The 22617-nt window shown below is 39.5% G+C and overlaps 2 protein-coding genes across 2 annotated transcripts in view; one reads left to right on the top strand and one right to left on the bottom strand.

The window, feature by feature from the left end:
* LOC126380209 (E3 ubiquitin-protein ligase MYCBP2) overlaps positions 1 to 22617 on the bottom strand; it is a 129366-nt gene that overhangs the window by 47131 nt on the left and 59618 nt on the right. The gene's annotated exons all lie outside the window — the stretch shown is intronic.
* LOC126380079 (uncharacterized) lies at positions 643 to 22258 on the top strand. The gene is made up of 5 exons (XM_050029287.1): positions 643 to 899; positions 14045 to 14297; positions 18711 to 18883; positions 19039 to 19331; positions 19424 to 22258. Exons 1-5 carry the CDS (start codon positions 729 to 731, stop codon positions 21006 to 21008), a joined length of 2475 nt encoding a protein of 824 aa, XP_049885244.1. The 5' UTR covers positions 643 to 728; the 3' UTR covers positions 21009 to 22258.

Below are 22617 nucleotides of genomic sequence, written 5' to 3' on the forward strand. Positions count from 1 at the left end.
TAAGTACTTAGGCATACCTAGATAACCATTTATTCTTGGTTGTTTCATCTTAAGAACAGTATAATGCTTAACATAGGAAATAATCACAAGTTCAGAAGTCGACTAATATATCCGTAAATCGATACATCATGAAATTCATGAAACACGTGTCCATAATAATAGGCGATGGCCTCGTTAGCTGGTACACTGGCACTTTATGAATAAGCATTTCATCATATATTAAATTATTCAAAAACCTTGCTTGCTGCACACCTTCTAGTGAACACAGGAGTGAAATTATATATTAATATAAGATAATATATATGATAATATCAGATACAAGTATATTTAAAATTCTCAATGATGTATAATTTGTTACTAAGAAAATACTACATTGACTGTTGTATCGGCTAAAACTAGCCTAATGAATTATTTGCACGGAAATAAACGACTTAATATAACTCGCGTTAAATTAACGAAACAATCATCGACAAAAAATGTTGCACCGTTGTTGCCGGGAGACGATAACATTAGTGGGTGCTCAAATTGGCGTTAATGAAATCTGATTAGGCGTCGATATCGATAATTGATGTGAGTTTGAATAAATGGCATCCCTAGCGCGTCGGAGAGACGTTGGGCGCGCTGCGATGTTGCGGGCTGGCGGCGCGCTAGTGCGGTCCGAGTGCTGCGAGTGGCAGTCGGTTGATGACGGTCGCCGCGCGCGGTTGGTCGCGCTCGAGCGCGGCATCATGGCGCGACTTCCCTGTGCCCTACTCCTGCTCGCGACACTCGCCTCGCTCGCGCCCCTGCGCCCAGCCACCGCGCACCATGCCCCAATGTGTCTACTCTCTTACTGTGAGTGCACCCCCGCTGCTCACCCCTCATGGACCACCGTCAACTGCACCGTCCCCAACGATCAGGTATAACAAACAAAAGTGAACGTGCGTTGCCAGATGAAGTGTTAGATACCGGTCCTGACATATCGGCGCTCGAACAACTTGTTTCAATTTTATAACTCTAACCATACGGAACTTTTTCTTGGAAACGAAACATTTTTAAATTATTCATTTAGTAAAGATGCTTGCTTAGATAAAAATAGTGATGCAAATGGAATGAATGATAAGCGTATAAACAACACGAAGAGAAAAAACAGAGAACAGATGCCTCATTAATATACAGGGAAGCTCTGTGTGATGATTTTTGAAATTACGAACACGTAGAGACACGTTGAACTCTGTTAATATTGTACTTGTGTGTTAGTAACTAATCGGTTGTAATATTTTATTATTGGAAACTTCCAAACTTTTGGTCGGCCAAAGGTATTCGGACTCTCCGGTTTCATTTCGTATTTTTTGTGAATTTACTAACACGTCTGAGACCTAATACATATCGTGATCACAAAAGCATAGTAGTCACGACCTTTGAATTGCAAAAGCAATATATCTTCAACTAGTAAAATTTGACTAACTTGAAGTCATAAAAAGTGGTTAGAAAAACTTGTAAACAAAGGGAACTACCTGGGCCTCTCCCAGCTGGATTTACGACAACTGCCAGCTCGCTCACATGTTCATATTATGGAAGCATTAGAGAGTAAACATATTTGTTTCGTGACTGTTCGCACACAGATTCTGCTGTATTAATCACAAAGCGTACGGAAACATTATTTAAAATGTGCTCTATTGTGCGTCACCCGGCTGCACATTTGTGTTCTACACTAATGACCTCATTCTCTATAACAGTAACGGTGATTATAATATGGCAATTAGCTTTTTTGTCAATACGTCGAAAGGCAAATTTTAGGTTTTGTAGGTGCTTCTTGGTAAAAATGTGTTTCTTGTGAAATGACACAGATAATATGTGTTAGAAGCCGAACCGAACTGCGTCAGCGACGGCACGGCCCGCATGCCCGAGCTATTTGCGACGCTGCCGACAATCGCGAAATTCATTACCAACTATTTATACAGTCATGTAGATCGTAGACACCATAACTCCCTTGTACAAATTTACAATAACGAAATAATCAACTGCTATTCCAACCAGTGCGTACAATCAAGCCCGTAATCCCTAATGGGTTGGGCGGAGGAACAATTATTCAGAAAACAACCTGCAGCCACGTTTGATACAAAGCCTAAGATGGATATGAGGAACCGTATGGTGATAGATGATTAGCCCATCGCATTATACAATGGCCCAACAAGTTAGAAGGGACTGTCGCTCTGTCTGTTTGTTACCCGACTGCAACGAAGCAGGGAGGGTTAATATGAGAGCAGCTGAACACGTTCTATGTACTCTATGCGTTCCCAGTCCAGCATAGAAGCAAAATATATCAACAGAATATTTCAACCAATAGAAACGAGAAATTCCAAAGACGTAATACCCCTCAGGTTCCAAAAAGGAATCCTGTAAAGAATTTATACTTTGAACTGATGAAGTAATTTGTTTTCATTTTATGGAAAGATAGATAAATGCCCATATGGATAACTGCTCTAGCCAAGGTTCACTAGCTCTACTATTTGGACAGCATTCAAATTTTTAAAACAGAAATATAATGTCGACGACCGTTCCGTCTGGTCTCGGTTAGCGAACCATTCGTAACTAACCTATAATCATGGTAACACAGTTGTTCCACTATTCAATCGCGGGAACAATGCTCTGCTGTTTGACGCCCAATATACAGTTACGTTTCGTAAGGAGCTGATAGTATTGCTGTAAACCAGGTACTCCTGGACGGCGGCAACGGCAGGATTCCTAACCAGAGGCAAAACAATACTGCGTGACTCATCCGTCATTACGGTCAGCATATAACATTAGCAAATGACTAAAGCCAAATAATAGTCTCCGAAAAACAAATGAACAAATAACTTAAAGAAATTCAACCGTACCTACACAGCAGTCACGTACGCGGACGACGTATGAAAATTAATTTTTATTCCCAACAATAGTGGTCTAAAATAACACAGTTGTGTCCACAGTGACCCCGCCATTGGAACCGGAAGTCAATTAATGTTGTCATATCGTGCCCCTGGTCCAAGTTCTATGGGGACTGCGTTATCTGTATGCAATTTCTGACCCTGAGCGCTGAGCTACATTATCAGACAAAATGTCCCGGCACAAATAATGCTGCTCCATAGACTCTGAACAAACTCAAAAGTTGTTTTGGTTGTGAGAGTTAAAACACGTTCATTATGTTATCTGTTTAACAAAACTAGTAAGCTGTAAAAAGTAGAAGCGAAATGCACCTGTTGCGCGGAGTAGTGTTGACGGCGACGCGGCGCCGGGAGAAGTATGTTATTGTTCCTCAACCCACGCGTTACATTATAATACGTAGTACCTTATTCCCTTCGATTTTCAATAATCCCTAAAAATCGCAATTTAAATTTCGTACGCTCAAAGAAATGGGCAACAATAAAGCATAAGACGGAATATTGAATAAAAAAAATTGGGCGGCCTCAGCACACATCGCGCCGGCGAGTAGGAGCGTCGACGTCGGGAGCAACGAACAAACCATAAAAAAACGTAATGAGAGATAGCTTCCTGCGATGAGCGCGCCTTCTACTGCGATACTCCCAGTATTTGGATATAGCTTTAATACTACACGAATATTCGTTCATTTTAAATTTATAATCATTAGGCACAGAAACTTTCATTCTTAGTAAGCACTAACACTCCGAATAAACTCTCTCTACCTATAGTTTGAAAACTTTTTTAATCATATATCAGAAGAAGCCTGGCTAATCTAACCTAACTATTTATCTAACACTGAAAAAAAATTGTACTATTTAATGAGTAAGACGTACAAGAAAATCTGAATCAATGCACTTCTTTCCGTTGAAAAGCAATAATAGTCGTAACAAACGATCTTATAGGAAATTAAGTACCCACTAAAGCAGTCAAAGACACCAGCTCATAGAAAATACAATTCGTTCAATCCGTTTCTTCTGCTTCAGAAACAAGTGGCGCAATAACTAAGTCTAGGCGAGGTCTAAGTAAAAAAAAATCATACTCTAAAAGAAAATACTTTCTATAACAATATCAAAAACTTGAGAACACCGCAATAACGAGTATCGATTGTCTCTTCATATTTATCTATAGGCGGATTAAGATAAGATATTCGATTTTAAACGTTTATTTAAAAGATAAAATAAACACAATCACCGGCCTATTATACTTTTATCAAAAACGAGGACGTCTTGTACCTATCATAAGTTAAATAAGAAAAAAACTTTATTAATGGTGTATTTCGTAATGTAATGTGTGAGTGTATGAACGTAATTACGTCATAGACTTTCTCTGCGATAATCAAGAGTCATTATATCTCGTGGTAGCGGGCGAGGTAAGGGGCTCGATGCAAAAGTCGAATCAAAAGTTTAGTGGTAATCGGCCGATCCTAGTTGGATTTTAATGCGTTTCATGGGTGTAAAAGCAAGATACTATAGGTAGATGAACTTGAACTTTACTCGGCGACACCACGTCCACGTTCCCATAGCCGCAAGGGAAACTAGCAACGTTAATTTCATTACATGACATACTGAGAGTGCGCGGTCGATCTTCATCGATGGTCAGACCTTCCTGACTAAGCAGCCAGTACTTATAACGAGTAAGACTAGCCAGCCAGCTAGCTTTCTATTCATCGCTATTTTAGTGACAGACATTGCGAATTGCGCGCTAAATATTCCGTAGCTAAAATTTTACGTGGGCCCTAATACGGTCCCTTAGGTATCTTTCATCCGTTGCTCGGCACATACGATTTTTTTTGGGATTTATTCCTTCTTTAGAACAATCAGTGATAGACGATCGATATGATAAACACTACTTTTGTTTTCATTTATAACATTGTACTTATTGTGTATTTCATTCACAGAAATATATATATATATATATATTATATAAGCATACCATTAAAAATCGCTCTATATCCCGGATATATTGACAAGATTTTGACTTTTATTGTTTAAAATAACAGAGAGACGCATTGGCCCCGATTCCTGCAGACACCTAATTTTATTTGAAGTTATACCCGTCATTTTCTTATCCGCCGAAAAGGAGAAAGGGACGGATGATTGACAACTGTTAATTTTAACATAAATAACCCGGACGAATAAAATAGTCAGCCCACTAGTATGCAACCCGTTTCACGTGTGCTGTCAATTTAATTCTGTCAGGTTATTGGCCAATATATAAATTTGGATGGGTTATTCATTCCTGCCTAAAATTGACGTGTGTCCCATTAATTTTATGCCTGTCGATTACCCGTCCTTTTCCTTTTCGTCGGATAAGAAAATGACAGGTACAACCTAAAATTAAATTGTGTCTACAGGAATTAGCACCATCGTCTCTATTCCACTCTCACCTAACGTCTCGGTTGAATACGTAAAATGTTCCACTTCTTCAATCAAGTTCATTCTCCAAGACTTCAACCACGACCAGTTTCATGTGTGGTTTCGATCCTTGCTGATCTTTGTCGTAGGACCTTAGCCAAGTTGCAAACGAATCGATAACCGACAGTGAAGGTGAATGGCACCCAAATATCAGTTCTATACATTTTTGTCATAGTAATTGTTTACAACATGGCGTTCCCCTACTGTAATCATTTCATATATACGCTTTCTGGTTCTACTCAAGTTTAATCTCAAACCTGAAACATAGCTTTTTATTATAAAATCTTATCATCTTCTCTCTCTATTTAAGAGCTGCGCTCTTGTCGGTGGAGTAACCGCCATTCCTCTCTTCTTCCCGCCAAAACCTTCACCTCCCGATACGACACGACCTGCACCTTCTCTTTTATTTGTTTCATAAATGTTATCCTAGGTCTACCCCTTCCTCTTATCATCTTACCACCTTACAAATAAAAAATAAACCAGGAATGAACGTGGGTTTAAGTATTTGACAGCCAAGCAAAGTTCAGTCGAATTGTACGATAATAATAGGATTAAATTTTGCTTGGCTGTCAAATACTGAAACTCACGTTCATCTCTGGTTTATTTTTTATTTGTAAGGTGGTAAGGCGTAAACAAATAACACTTACGTGTACATAACAAAATGCTGAGCTTAGAAACTCATTGTAGTGTAAAGCATATATGAATACTTGAATAGTGCATACTAATAGCAAATGGAAATTTCTCTAGAATAAGATGTTCAGGTACCTATCGTATCTTGACGTAAACAGTGCCTACTTCTATTATAACTATAATTATTATATTGTAAGATCACCATCATCTCCCTAGAATTAGGTAACCCGTTTTTCACAGGGTCTGCTTACCTAACCAGAAGATTTGACAGGTTCGGTTTTTTACAGGTCAGGTCACATACCTCCGAAAAAGCACTTCTCGGGGATGTGATAATCATTTATGATATTGTAACATACATTACTAAAAAATAAACTTTCAGAATTTTCCTCTATGCTTTTAGAAACTTTTAGAAACATTAACGCTAATTAGTAAATAGGGCAATTTATAAAGTGGGTACCTACTTAATAATTAGTTTCAGTTAATGATATTACATCATGACGGCTATGATAAAACTTTAATCATCATCATCAGTCGTACGACGCCCACTGCTCCCCCAAGGATACCAAACTTTTTTTTTTCACGTGACTTAGTGTAGTTTGGCGTTGGTGCCTATCGGTGTATACAAACTTAACCTAATTTTTGTTTGACAGCTCGGTAGTTCGTACCGTCGTGCACTTATAATAAGTAAAGGGATAGAGCTCGCTTTAGTCCTGTCAAACTAAGTTGGTGGATACCCTAATCGGCGCCATTGAATTCTTGGCCGGACTTTAAAATTATATAAGAATAAAATAAATTTATTGCCAGTAACAATTTACATTTATATGTAGGAAGATACTCAATAAAATAACATTTTTAATAGGTACCTAATGCAGTTTATAATTTTGTATTAGGTTAGCTAGTTTAGTTCACTTGCACTTATCATAAGCGGCATCCGGCACTAATTGCAATCAAACAGAAAAAAATAAAAATAAGTTGTCTACTAGAGTCGACGTCGATATAAAAAGTATACAGGGTGTTAGTGACATCGTAACGAAAACTTTGAGGGGTGATTGAGGCCATGATTCTGAGATGATATCAAGTGGAATTTTCCGTCGCAAAAGTATGGAACAGAAAATAATAAAAAGAAAAACAAAAAATTTCATGAATTTTCCGACTGAAAATTCCACTTGATATCAACTCAAAATCATGGTCTGAATCATCCCCCTCAGTATTCGTTACGGTGTCACTCACACCCATACCTACTTGTATGGGTACAGTATGTACTTGTGCGGGGTGTAAGTGACATCGTAACGAATACTGAGGGGGATGATTCAGCTGATTATTCTGAGTTAATATCAAGTGGAATTTTTCATCGCAAAATTATAGAATTGAAAACAATTTAAAAAAAAAAAACTAAAAAAAATCATGAATTTTGCGACGAAAAATTCCACTTGATATTAACTCAGAATCATGGTCTAAATCATCCCCCTGAGTATTCGTTACGATGTCACTAACACCCTGTATATAAATATATTTTGATGATCGGAACTCATTGACGAGCATTGTCGAGGTGGTTGGCACACTCACATTCCGGGAATCATGTCTAATATTAAAATAACGGGCGGGGTTTGAATGGTTTGTCTAAACGCGGCGGCGAGCGCACGCGCGGGCGGGCAGCCGTGACCGTCCAACTCTACCATACACAGGATCAATCTCGCCATTCATTTAGCGGTAAACATGAAGAACTAAGCGCCAAGTTTTCCTAAATCTATATAATTTCCTTTTTCGTGCATTTCTTGTAACTATTGTGTCTACTTGTGTCTTTCTTTGTGCCTACTTCTAGTATATAGCCGCACGAATAATTTACGTATACGTCATATTTGTCACATATCCATTTAATTAGCTCTTGAAGAACTAAAGCTCTCTCGAATATACGTAATAACGAAGTTACAATCAATTTAAAGATTACGTACTAATTAGTGAGTACAAGAGTTCAATCCTTGACCGTCAGAATACGAACTGACCATATTGCAGCTTCAGATCAAAACCCATGCCGAATGTAAACTTTCGCAGAATAGCATTACGAATATCTTACGCCTGTCCAGTACTTACCACCAACAAAATCGTGTGGCTCCACTGAATTTGAGTGTAAGAATACCTACCTAGATGCCTACCTATGTAAAGTACCTGTAATTGGCAATAGTAATAAAACGCAAAATTTAAGGCACTTTAAGCAAAAGCAAACCCATCAAAGGTAATAAAAAACTAAACATTTTTTCCTAAACAAGCAGTTCAATAATTAAAATAGATTTTATCTTCATCTACATGAAACCTTCGACGTCAAAAAAAAACACTACGCAGACAATTAAAACTTTTGATTTTTACCAGGAGGTATTCGTAAAGATTCCGTTTTTCATATTGAGGTTCGAAACCTTAAAAACACACGCGCAAAGTCACACCGTTGTTTAACATATTTAAATCTTGTCGCGACGTAATAAAAACATTAAAGTAAGTAACATTCACAATTATGTCCATCCCGTTAATATATTCAGGATGTTATCGAAAGTTTACTTATTTTTCTAATCACACCGTAACTTAAATATCTTACGCTCTATATGTTACGTGTCTATAAGTGTATAGGCACCTACGCTCTGTCTGCCGCAACAAGGTCAGACCGCAAGAAAAAAATAATTGCTACTAGGGTTTTCCAATATTTTAAATTGACTTATGAGCTAGTTAAAATTATTAAAGGCCAGCGAAGTTTAACGTCGCGTCGAAGCGAACTTGAAAAATGTGCCAGTTGAAAGTTTGATGGATTTAAAGGGGCATCAGTTCGAAGGACAGTTGGATGAGCAATTCAAAGTCGAATCACAGTTTGTGCCGTTTAAATAAAACTTGTTGCGTTTGGAGTCTGCGGTGTGTTTCTTACGGAGGCGACACTGATTACGCGCAAGTGGTCAAGTGGTATATCTTAACACTCAATTGACTGTCAACTTCCCGACTTGTAAAGTTAGGCAGGTATAGTATAGGTAAATCTGACCGCATATTGGCCTCTTGTCTTGAGCAACAACGAAGGAATATTTAAAAGTACAAAGTTTACCATTCTATTACAATAATTAGGTAGGTAGAGCCAGTACTGTATGTAGGCACCTAGCCATAGCCATAGCGTGCGATTGCAAAAATCTATAATAGCCCGTGTATCTAGTTCGCGGAGAATCACGATCGCACCCATCTATTGTTTCAATTGACTTATGCCCCATCACAGTCCAACGAAAACTCCGGGCATTGTATTTGGGTATTCTTCCGTCGAATCCACCTAGTTTTAAAATCGATAGAAGTTTGTTAAGCGTTAACTGGATCAGTGCTGTGACGGTTTGTGTTGCTATGTAGTCGTCCAAGTTCGTAATAACTGTACGACGCGATCCATATAATAGCTAAAACAGCACATGTTTCTGCAATTCCTTGTGATCCTGTGTGCGCGGCGGCCCCGCGGCCTGCCGAGGCGGCTAGACTGGTTTCGCACGCGGTACTAACATTACTTGCCACAATCATCACTCCAACTCTACAACCAGTCATACTTAGCTAGTTATGTTTACCTACTCTTTATGCAGATATACCACTACTGTTATTAAGATAAGGTTTTCCGTTTTACGAACGCGAAACTGCACATACCTACGTTAATATTTTATGAATTGTGAAAGAATGAATGGAACCTTACGTCGTTTATCTGATACAGTTGAATAAGGTAGTGAGACAAGTAACATTTAAAAGGTTCAAGTGATGTAAATTTCTCGGAGCCGATCGAAATTTGTGATCGGAAGGGGCGATGGACGGCGGTATCTCGCGGTCATCACTTACAACGCCGTAAAAGGGCAACACAACTGCCGAGCGAGTGAGATTGCAAAACAAGACTGCCGAGACTCCGCGCTCTGACTCAGATACTGTACGCAATACTCGCACGGACTCCGCCGCGGCGCGGGCACTACTCTCAATGAAACAATCATAATGGCACAAGGTGAGAGTACCTGTCCACTCCATCAAAATCAATGCCATCCCGGGCCGAATTATTAATGCATTTCTTTGACGCTGTTATCAATCTTTTCAACAAACCACCAAAACTTATAAATCAATACACAAATTAAACGGAATAATAAACGTTTCAAAAATGGACACTGTCGGAGATGGCAGCCTATAGGTGGATGGTTTAGATGTTTATTTTTATTTTACATCGCGCATGTGAGAGCGGACGTGTCATCTCGACGCCTTCCTTTTGTAGGGCTGTCTGGTGTTCAACTCTGCGCCGATACACATCCCACACAAAATATAGAGGCACATTGTCAATGGCTAATCAGTGAAGACAACAAAACAATAACATAAACCCACGAGTATGACCTAATTGGATACATCTATCGCAAGATGAACTAAGTACCCACACCTCAGCGAGCTTTCTGTTAGACAACGTGATAGGGTAAGCAATATCGCCGTCTATAATGGCCGAGCCAACTGTGTTAGTGAAAACAGAAAAGATAAATTGATAACTCACTGCAGGCCCGGTACCGGGGTTCGCTTCGGCGCTCCCCGTTTGAGAAGCAAGCTATGCACCACAGGACCACAGTGACTTGCTTCAACAAAACAATAAATGGATTATAAATGAATGAGGTAAAGTATTATGTTCCTAAACCGAAACAAATCTTAGTGAGTCACGGACGCGTCGTTATCTGTTGCAGTGGGCATGAATGCGAACGGCTCGATAACAACAATATTATCATTATGGACGTGCACAAGAAGCCGACATTATCGGGGGCAATACATTGAACAAATAAATTTAGCTCAAATGGAGGATGTCGAGTTAGCTCAGAGCTTGCTCTGAGACGCGCGTGGGGCTTCCAATCTACACTTGAATAAAAAGTGGAGGCACTCTCACTTTTGTGGGTCTTACCAAGCCAAGTTCCCCCAAAATAAATATACAAACGGCGCTGTGCAACTCCTATGTGATAAACCAATTGTCTTACTACTCGGGTATATAATTATTCAAAAATATTATATAAAGGCAAATAATTGCTTGATATTTGGATCAAATGTGTATAAACTTATGTTGTTACCTATATTGTTTTTCTTAATATTGAACAGAACAATTAATGGTTGGAAGATGACAATTTGTTGGTGCCTGGCAATAAGGGTCATCATTTTATACCCATTAATAAATTTAGAAGGTTAAACGAAAACGGGGTTATACAGTGCCATCTATATTTTTATTAGGAAACGTGGTTTGGAAAGTCCATTATTGTGTGGACGAAGTGTGCGGAGAGCCGGCGCGAGGGAGACGGCGTTAGGCCTCTGCCTCGAATTTTGCGGGCAGCGGGGCGGCGGCGGCGGCGGCGCGGTAGCGGCAGGATCTTATGCGTATCGTCAAATGGACCGGGTCTCGATAAACCGCGGCGCGGGAGCGGCGCGGGGGCGGGCAACGAGCGGTGCATTGTAGTATAGTGTTGTACTTTTTTTTCGTGACGTAGGTATCAAAATGTCCTCGGACGTGCAAGATCAAATTATTTCGGCAATCTTTGAGAGGAGACCCATATGGAACAGCAAAGATGTGAACCATAAAAATAGAAGAATAATTAATCTTTTATGGGAAGAAATAAAAAACGCCGTTGTCGCCGATTTTCAGACATTTCGTTTGCGAATGTCGACAACACAACCACGAACACAACACTACACCGCTACAGTGCCGCGCGATCTGCCCGCTGGTTTCGAGAACAGGTATGCGTTGCCCGCCCCTCTCCCGCGCCGCCGCCGCTGCCGCTCCGCTGCCCGCAAAATTCGAGACCGAGGCCTTAGGTGTCCTCTCGATGCCACTTTCCCCGCATCAGAGTATAATTCAATCAGTAGCCCGTATCCTGTCCGACCCCTTCTTTACTAGACCACCAGACGACTTTAAATTACATCAATACCTACATGTAAACATCACATTACGAGTACCGAACACTTTAATATTGTAGTGAAACAGTGTGCACCGTGTAATAAAGATTGTACCTAAAGCAGCATTCACTTGCACAAGCTATTGAAAATAACTATAATGTTATCGCCAGGAACGCAAACACGATGACTGTTATAGTTCCCTGTATTGTCTTACGATTATAAGTACCTACGTAAAGATAAACATTTGTACCTTTTAATAGAATAATAATGTACATGTATTATGCGGAATGCAAGAGGGAAACCACTGCCCTATTGTTCCCTAAAAAGTAGCATGGATAACGCTGCACCGAGAAGAGCTTGGCTCTTGAGTGTTGAACACGTATTTATTGCCATTCTAAGCAGTTAAAACGACTTAATCGTTTCTTGTGAGTTTGTCTAAAACTATTACGTACTAGATAAAGTTTGAAAATCTCATTTTGCATTCCTTTAACTGCACCTTTTTTACGTGTTTTACTGTAGATTTGCCGCAAATGGCACTTACTACTTGGCCGTACGAAACCTTAACTGCACTAAATGAGTCCATTGGTGTTCGATTGTCGTTGGAATAACCAAAAAATATAATCGGTAACGATTTCTGTGTTTTTATACCAGTAGGAACCTTAAACCTCCAACACTTTCAAACCCTGCTTTAAACGTATCAAAACTGTTAATAATTCCTTACTCAATTAAATTGTCCTATTAATATAACTACATTGCGGTCGCACACGTTCTATTACTCATTATTTAGTAATAAAGTAAGATTCATTTAAACAAAGGACGCCTACTTCGAGACACTTCCAAGAAGTACAAATAATAACCGTTAATGGTTTTCATTCTGATCTAATTCATGTAACATCGGGCGTTCCGCAGGGATCTATTTTAGGTCCGTTATTATTCCTTATATTTATTAATGATATTAAAAATTGTTTCCGACATTCCCATTTTCTTTTATACGCTGATGACTTAAAAATTTATAAAAGCATTCATAGTGATATTGACTGTACTCTTCTTCAGAATGATCTAAACCACCTAACTCATTATTGTTATATAAATAAACTCAAGCTTAGTATTCCTAAATGTCACGGTATCAGTTTTACCAAAAATAAAAACAAAATTATATATAATTACAAACTTTGCGATAACTCATTGACTGCGGTGGACTATCTGCGCGATCTCGGTGTCATCTTAGATAGTAAATTGCATCTTGATCTACATATTGATTCAATTATCGCCAGGGGGTTTCGAATGTACAAATTTGTAATGAGAGCAACCACTGACTTTTCTCGTATATCTACTTATCTCTATTTATATACTACTCTGATCCGACCACAGGTTGAATATGCTTGTGCAATTTGGAACCCGCTTTACAAGAAATATTCTGAACAACTTGAAATTATCCAAGCTAGGTTTCTTAAGTCGGTACATTATAAAATATACAGATATAAAACACCATACAACAACTTATTATCCAAGTTTGAAATGTTAACACTACACAATAGACGAATGCTTCTTCAATCTGTAACACTTTATAGAATCTGCCATAACTTAATAGACTGCCCAGACCTTGTTAATGACATTGGATTTAACGTGCCTATGAGAGTTCATCGACGAGCGGCTCGATCCTACCCGCTGTTTAGAACGGTGCGCTGCCGCACCAACGCCGGCAGGCGAGTACCTCTACGTCGTATTCTCGCTCAATACAATGATTCATTTCATTTTATAGACATATTCAATGTATCTAGTTCTAAATTTAAAAAATCTATTATTCAAGCCCTAAGCTGATTTATTTTTTGTTTAATTTATAACATAACCTATTTCAACTCACTAGACGACATTGTAAACTAATACGTGGATAATGTGGTTGATTGTACATGTACTTATGTGAAAAAATCATACACCTGTTGTTAATATATCATGTATAATTGTTTATTATCCCATGAAAATAAATAAATAAATAAATAAATAAATAAATAAATAAATAAAACCTCACTCGGACAAAAAAATATTATAAAAACTATACTAATTTATGCGTTATTTCGCTAAACGCGTTAATTATTCTAATGATTGTCAGTTGTTTACATAAAAAGTTCTATTTTTAAATGTGATTTGTTTTGTTACAGAAATTAGACATAATGGAAGGCGACTTGCCGGATTCGACAACTGATCTGGTGATAACGGGTGCGGAGGCGGTGATGTTCGGTGCCAACTCGCTGTCGCGGCTGCAGGACGCGCGCCACGTGAGACTCTCCGGGGTAAAGGTCATCCTCATGAGGAGGTTCGCCGCCCTCAACCTCAACGTCGTCAGCCTCTACCTCGAGATCGATCATAGCGACGTAATCAGAATAGAAGAGAGGACGTTCAGTAGCATAAGAGGTAAGTCGCATCCCCACCACCGCCCGGCGCAGCGAATGCAAATGGTTTCCATTTTAATCATCCCGCTAGACACATCTGCGAAATTACATTTCATTGTAAATGTACAAAGGGCCCGGCGCCGTCCCCGGGTCCAAGTTCATCATTCGATAATCAATTCGCACACCTATTACTGCGTTTTGTCGCCGAGTGGACATTTTCATTTAGTTCCCGGACACAAAGCTTTCTGTAACTTTGATATCATGTATGTAGCAATGCAATGTTTTATATGCTTTATGCGATTCTATGAATTGGTTGTTGATAATGTATTGTGTGGTTGGCTTGTGAAGCGCCGCACTACCGGCTTCCTATACTACGTAGCTCAATCACTGCGTGACATGACTGCTCTAGTACCTCACCAATTCGGCGTCCATTGATGTAATCCTTAAAGGCTGAATGCGAAGTATTTAATACTAACCACCTTGCACTACCGTTACTAACTCGCCGTACCGTTAGTACGGGTATATGTCGCGATATGTGTGTTTAAGTCAAGCTTTAAAAATTTACTATAAAGTGCCTACCGGACAGATTGGTGGCAGTTCGCCGATAACCGTGTAGGGTGGAAGGATGAAGGGGACGCCTTTGCCCAGCAGTGGTACAATAGAGGCTAAACTAGAACTAGATGTCCTTCCTACTGTGAATTTCAAGGTTTAATTTTTCATCAATTTCTCTTATAAATAACAATATACACTTTACACTGTACAGACACACTATACTACACTTTGCTGTATATATACATAAAAGAACGTTAAAAGATATGTTGATATTTTCTGTGAAAGGATTCTGCTATGTAATTCAGATACAAGTAATATTTTTCAAGAAATTCTAGCAACTAAGCATTCATTTATGATAGCGGAATGCACAGTGAAGCTTTGGAGTCGTTAGTGCAGTCCACGTTGTAGACGTAAATATAAAACAGGTAGTATCCGAATACATGTAACAGGCTAAATAACAGGAGGCGACTAAAGACGTCCTGCGCTGAAAAGCAATAAAGTAATAAATAAATAAACGGTTGAAAGCAACCGGTTTAGTCGGACCGTACGGTCGGCGGATGCCTCCGATTATCAGCCGTCGCCTTCATATCCAACCAGCAAATGGATATTCATTACTTGTTATTGTGTTGTCTAGGCTGCGTTTGTATGCTGTGGCGTCGATACAACACTAGAGTTTAATCTTACGATGTTACTCGTCTGAAGTTATAACGAAGGTCAGCTGTAAATATTTTAGTAGAGTTGTCTATGCTGTATTGGCTGTGTGTATTTGATTATAATGTTCCGATGTGAGATGGCGGCGCGCCGTGACATCTCAACATGTGGACAGAAGCTGTGCAGTGACGCACGCGCATTATACATTCACAAAAAATAACATTACACCATTCCTGTTCACGCACACGAAATAACTCTTAACGAACGACCGCGACGGCGATACGATACGAATATTACTTTTCCAGACATTATATTGTATCTTCTAATAATATTAAGTATACCCGTTACGTTGAATTGAATGAATTTTATATCAACACATAATATAGCATCACGCCTGTACTCCAGAAGGGGTAGGCAGAGGTGTATAATATAGACACCCACTCCTCGCTAGCTATGTCTAAGACCCATGTAATAGGGGACGAGTCTCATCACCAGACCATTAACGTCCCCACTGCTGGGGCACGGGCCTTCCCTATGGATGGATCCCTATCCTATCTAGGGAGATCGGGCCTTAAACCACCACGCGGGCCCAGTGCGGATTGGTGGTTATTAACGACTGCTAATGCAGCCGGGACGAACGGCTTAACGTGCCTTCCGAAGCACGAGTCTCTTATCATTATAATATCAAGACATTAACCGGACACAAATTCTGGAAACCATGTGATACCAAGTATCTATGAACCAAACATGATTTCAGAGCCCATGGGTTAAGAGATCGACCTGGGATTTGAACCCGTAACACTACGATTCAAGTCACGCCTTCTCCGAACAAGGCTATCACGGATTCACACAAAAATACATACTTATAGCTAAACGAATAAACGAAATGTTTTCTTTCCCCGCGGCTTTACACTTTATTATTTGCTATGGAAAGTTTGAAATGCAGATGTGCATGAGCAGAAATAGAACATTATACCTAATATATATTTTTTTTATTATTATTTTATTATTGTACTAATTCTATTTCTCTTTTGTTTTGTATTTTGTTTTTTCCTGTTTGTGCAATAAAGTATTTGTTATGTTATGTTATTACGGAACATATAATTATGGCGCATAGTAACGTTTAGCGATAATCTGTAACAACGAACGGGCAGAACCGCGCGTAAAAACATGTCATAAACATGAGAAATAATATTTCTCGCACTAGGTGTAAACATACGCGCTTCAAGAGATGCGATAAAGTTCTGATTTTAACGTTGCATAATTCTTGCATTTCTAGCTAACTGTTGTGCGGTGCTCATCGAAGCATTTACTGAAGAATCTCCGCTCAGACTGTTCCGAGTTTGATTGGTGTAAACTACTCAAGAACATTTTATAATATCTACAACTAACTGCTACTATAACTAACTACTGTTTTTTATAAAAAAGCACCTCAACTAAGGCGCAGTGGAGCAGCGTGGTAGATGCTCCATACCTCCTCCAGTTGGTTGAGAGGCCTATGCCCAGCAATGGGACGTATATAGGCTGTTTATAATGATGTCTTTTATACTATTTCGGAGGAGCTCAGTGGCGCACCGGTAAACGCGCCTGGTCTGCGATTGTTGAAGTTAAGCAACTTTCGCAAAGGCCGGTCATAAGATGGGTGACCACAAAAAAAAAGTTTTCATCTCGAGCTCCTCCGTGCTTCGAAAGGCACGTTAAGCCGTTGGTCCCGGCTGCATTAGCAGTCGTTAATAACCATCAATGCGCACTGGGCCCGCGTGATGGTTTAAGGCCCGATCTCCCTACCCATCCATAGGGAAGGCCCGTGCCCCAGCAGTGGGGACGTTAATGGGCTGATCATGATGATGATACTTTTTTAGATCTTATAAACAATCTCCTTAGTCTGTCTTGTCTCTTCTCTTCCGATTTTTCTCACGCTAGATAACATAGCATCACGCCAGTATCCCCGAAAGGGTAGGCAGAGGTGTATAGTAGGACCCATGTAAAAGTGGGCTAACGCTGCGCTGGATAGGACGATGACATTGGTAAAGTTGATTTTCTTTTTTGAAACAAGATAAATTATAATAATAATAAAAAAGTTTATTTAGGTAAAATCTACGACACACATATACAATCTTATTTAATCTTATTTTGTTCTTAATTTCTGTTTTCTTTTTGTAAGTAGATACCTAAAATGTTATATAATTATTACTTTCTACATCTTTCATTCCGTCAACCAGTTACAATTGGTAACATATAGCTCGTTATCGCATACTAACGTGACCTTTGCTCCGCGTCGCATATGTACTCGGCTTCTATTCGTCATCTCTTGCATCTACCGATAACTAGAACTTAGTTTGTTCTATCTAGTTTGCAACTTTGTATTTCTGCACTATTTTTGAATAACAGTTCAGTGACCTGCGGGTTACCACCGACAAAACGATTCCCGATAATTATTGTTTAGGATATTCGACGCTCCGATCTTGTCCCGTAATTAAATTAAAAAAACAGCAACCGCAGACCGAAATAGATCTGTTATACATTCGCACGGATGAACGAAACGAAATAAAACGACATGATAGAAAATTATAATTTCGATAATTGTAAATTTTTGACGGTATCTCGGACACATGTACTTCTTTTACAACCAATTAGGTATATCATTTACCCTGACATACTTTGCTCTAAACACCTACCGAAATAGACATATTGAATGCTTTATAGAACAAATATCTGCGAGCGAGCGCCTTATGTTTTTTTAATTGCTGTAGTATCTTATAAAATAATGAAATGAAATAGTTGCGAGCTCAACTTGACACCACCTTACAAACGGTTCAATAAACACGTCAGACACAGATTTCTTCTGGCTAATTGAAACGAAGCCGCATACTAATAGTTATATTTCTTTGAAATAAAGGACAGTCCTGGCGATAGTCGGCCCAACGAGCTGCTTCGTCCGCGGATTGCCTTCTAAAAATACTCGTTTCCCCGACTCGGCATTCGTGTTTTACAGGATAATGACTCACGAGACGGACGCACCGTAATACAAAGCGTGAATGTTTCTAACACAATAGAAATGTTCTCCACTATACGCACAATTAGTCGTAACAGCGCTGACAACATGCCAAACCGAAAGACCATTTTATGCTCCTGCTTAGTGAAAGTTGTTTAAGATTAAGCAATGCCCTCGCACGGAGAATCAAAAGTGAAAATGAAAACCAAGTAAAGGCAAAATTTTATGTCGTTGCAGGTCCATTATCGGTGATGATCACAGAATGTGACTACGTTTCTGTGGAAGGTACGGCCTTCTCTTGGCTACTAATGATGAACATGAGCAACATCCGGCACCTGGAGGTGGGCCCCGAGTCGTTCACGCTGGACCCCACCGCCGCCAACGTCGGCGAGCACGGACCAGGCATGCTGGTCAGTACACCCACGACTCAAACAATCCTACCACCACTTGCTCACTGCGAAAATATAACCAAACTTTCCCTTGCACAGCGAGTGAACGGTTTTTCCTTTCGCTGCCGGCGTTTGATTTTTTTCAAAAATATAAATAGGAATGTATTTCTTTACAGATTCAACTGAAGAATTTGACAGTAGCTGAGTTCCCCGCGCAGACGTTCGGCTCGTCAGCGGCCGGGATCACGATGGACGCGGTGGAAGTCCGGGCCGTGCGCGCCGGCGCATTCACCGCCAACACCTACACTATTGTTATGGCAGTCAATAGCTCCTTCCACCTCATCGAAGGTGACGCCTTCGCCCAGAAATCTTTAATCAACAACCTGCAGTTCCACGGCTGCTCAATACAACAACTGTCGTCGAATGCTCTACAGTCAGGTGTCACCAACCTAAACGTTTCACATTGCAAGTAAGTTGAATTATTAAAAGCTTAAAGTTATATTTAAAAATACATATATCCTACTATGACATGTCTCACATTGAATATTTTATTGCTTCCAGAATTGAAAACGTGGAGACAGGAGCCATCAATGCCACTTTTGCAGTCGTAGCGATACAAGACTCAGAGTTTCATACGTTCGAGGAAAAAGGTTTTGAATTATCATCATGGAATAAGTTAATAATGGAAAGAAATTCATTCGACGAACTGCCTGCCCATGCTATCGTAGCTACAGGGACATCCATACATAAATTGGTATTTACTGAAAACGAAATTGAAACCGCTAACCCCGATAGCCTTGCTTTCATAGGACAAGCTCATGCCAATTTTGAACAAAATATAAAATATAGAAGCAATTATTTCGGGCAAGCATGTAATTGTAATATTTCTTCGTGGCTTTCGAAGGTGATCGCTACTGAAGATGGCCAATACGAAGACGAAACTCTTTGCACCGTTGATGAGTTTTTCGCGCGGTGCTTCAATGTACCTGAACAAAACATGGTACTGAGCAAGTTCTTAGACAGCGTGTGTACTGACAAAATGACAATTCAGTGTGAAGCGTTCACGAGCCAAAATGAAGGTGAAAAGGAAATCAAAAATCCCCGATTCCCGCACAAACACAAGGAGGAAGGAGGACTAACGGCTCGGAATGCAAAAGTTATTGGAATTGTTATTGTCACCTGTTTCGGATGTGTTCTTCTGGTTATGGTTATAAGTTTGATAAGGTGGATGAGACGAAAAGGTTATTGTGTAAATGTAAAGAATTTTCTAATATCTTCAAACTCTTCATGTGGAGCTATGTGTGATAGGCTTTGTAGTTGTGGAAGAAACAGTGGAATTGACAACGCGAGATCCATTTCCCAATTATCTGTGCACGAGTACTCGGAGAGGCACCGACTGAATGAACCTCGCGTCCAGGAAGTGATTCAAGAAACAGCACTACCAGACATCTACACCGAGCAAGTAGTTCCGACAGAGGAGAAGACTACGCAAACCCTTCCCGAGGAACTTACCAAGGAACTATTAGAAAACTTAAAGGAAAAATTGGAGGATCCAGAAAATTATGTAGAGGCACGAGAAATGATCGAACACCTATACGAACTTATTAAAGTGGAAGAAAACTGCAACGTGGAGAATACTGCAGTAAAAAGGAACACTGACGAAAATATTTACGATTTACCATTTCAAAACACTGCGCCTCGTATGGGTAAGAATAAGAAAAAGATGATCAGTGTGGGCACAAAGACACCGTCTCTAGAACAGTTACAGCCTCTTTCCCCTTACAACAGACAAACGGCATTAGCCCACGAGTATTTCGAACCAAAGGATTTCGCCGTACATCTGTACGCTGAAATAGCAAACTGCGACAAAGAAAAGAAGAATTTGCTGGGTGCTATGCCGGACGTGGTGGGCGACCAGGCCAAACCGCGCGGCCCGTACCTCCGCGCAGTACGCGACAAGATGAACTCGAGCGCCAGCTCTAGCCCTTCTACAAAGTCGCAGAACAGTTCAATTACTAGTCCACAACACATGTCGTCGATGAAATCCGTCAAGTCCAATGGGTCCGGAAAGATGATGAACAGGCCGTTGCCAGAGAAACCGGCGCCCCTGGACCCGGGCGAGGGCACCTCGTTTAAGCTCGGCTGAGGGCTCACCGCAGCCGAGCAGCGGCCCTTGTTACTGACGGAGCGGCGCCGGCGCCGGCCTCCGCGCCGCCACCGCCTGCGCCGCGTCGTGCGGCCGGACACCCTTGCTGTGGAGGAGGCGGCGCCCTGGCCGGGGGTAACACAAATGCTTAAGCGTTTCTTTGCTGTGATATTTTTAATTTTAATTTTATTACTCGATATAGTGTGAATGCGTCATGCCAGACATGGTTGTAAGTTTATTTGTAAATAATTTGATGTATATTAATTTAATTTTTAAGCCTACATCAAAGACGTGCCACATTATGATTAATTTAATTCAATGAGATATAAATACTATATTTGCTTATTGTGCGTAACCGCTGCAGCGATGGTAAAAGATGAAGACCATTAGTGTTGTTCAGTTCGGCAAGCTTAAAACAATATTAACATTACGTTATTCGCCCTGCTGTGCCCGTAATGATTTAGTCTCTTTAAAAAATGTTAACAACCCTAAGTCCATTTACATATTACAAAAGAAGATATTTTTATGAAAAAAATATATAAAGCTGACCATTTCTACAAAGTTAGACACCTTGATTTAGAGTAAAGAGTATTTACACATTACCAACACATTCGAGCTTGTAATGTATGTTAACGTTACTACCTGCTATCGTCCCAAAGGTTAGTGAGTCCATTTTGAATCTTTAATTTTAGAAAAAATGTTATGAAAAAGCTTTATTTCTAGATGAAATTTTATCTTTGAGAAAAAATATCCTATTCACCTAAATAATTATATTGTCTTATACATCTTCAACCTATTGTCCTGAGCTTAAATGAATGATAGATAAAACAAAATGCCATATTTAAGATTATTATATACCTATGAAACAAAATTATATTATATGTTTAAGTATTTAAAACGTACAGTAGTCAAATTTTTGATGTTACGTCATTATTAGAAGTTCTATGCAAACACTGCACTTAATTATAATTCATACAATAATTCAGTGTCAAATTGTTGTTTAGAAAATTGTTTAGTCAATAGTGTTGATGGTTTAAATCTTGATGTTTTCGATTCAATCTCGGTGGTCAATATCAATTTTCTGAAAAGCAGAACAAAAACAAAAAAAATATATAGGTGAAATACATATGTGTATGATTATCATGAAACATAGAATAAATTACTCGTAATCTATCGCAGACAAGTAACTTGTATGAGATATTATATTATTCCATGATGTTATAATACGAAATAAATGTTGAATGTGCAAATATTGTTTTGTCATTTGAACCCAGAAATTAATCAGCTACCTACTTACATAAAAACACGCCTATTTCCTATTGGGTTAGACAGAGACATAATAGAACTGTTTTGCATTCCAACAAAACAGATATTATGTGTATGAAGAAACACACAGCGTTGGTTGAAGAAGCTGTCTTTGGATTTCGCCTTTTTTACTAAATAAATTGGATTACTTACATTTTTTCTTCCTGTGTTTATACTTCCCTCTCTTTCGCACCACACTAATAAGGTAATAAGTGGAATTCCGTTGTCTCTGTCTAACGGTCCTGACACGCTTTTTCGACTCTCATCAAAGTACACATGCATGCGCGCCGGTTTAGAATACTCT

The sequence above is a fragment of the Pectinophora gossypiella genome, chromosome Z (assembly GCF_024362695.1).
Source record: "Pectinophora gossypiella chromosome Z, ilPecGoss1.1, whole genome shotgun sequence".
NCBI lineage: Eukaryota > Metazoa > Arthropoda > Insecta > Lepidoptera > Gelechiidae > Pectinophora > Pectinophora gossypiella.

Coding starts and splice junctions, on each gene's coding strand:
- LOC126380079 (XM_050029287.1), top strand. CDS start 729: ATGGCGCGACTTCCCTGTGCCCTACTCCTGCTCGCGACACTCGCCTCG. Junction 18,884..19,038: donor AGCACGGACCAGGCATGCTG/GTCAGTACACCC, acceptor ATTTCTTTACAG/ATTCAACTGAAGAATTTGAC. Junction 19,332..19,423: donor CTAAACGTTTCACATTGCAA/GTAAGTTGAATT, acceptor TATTGCTTCCAG/AATTGAAAACGTGGAGACAG.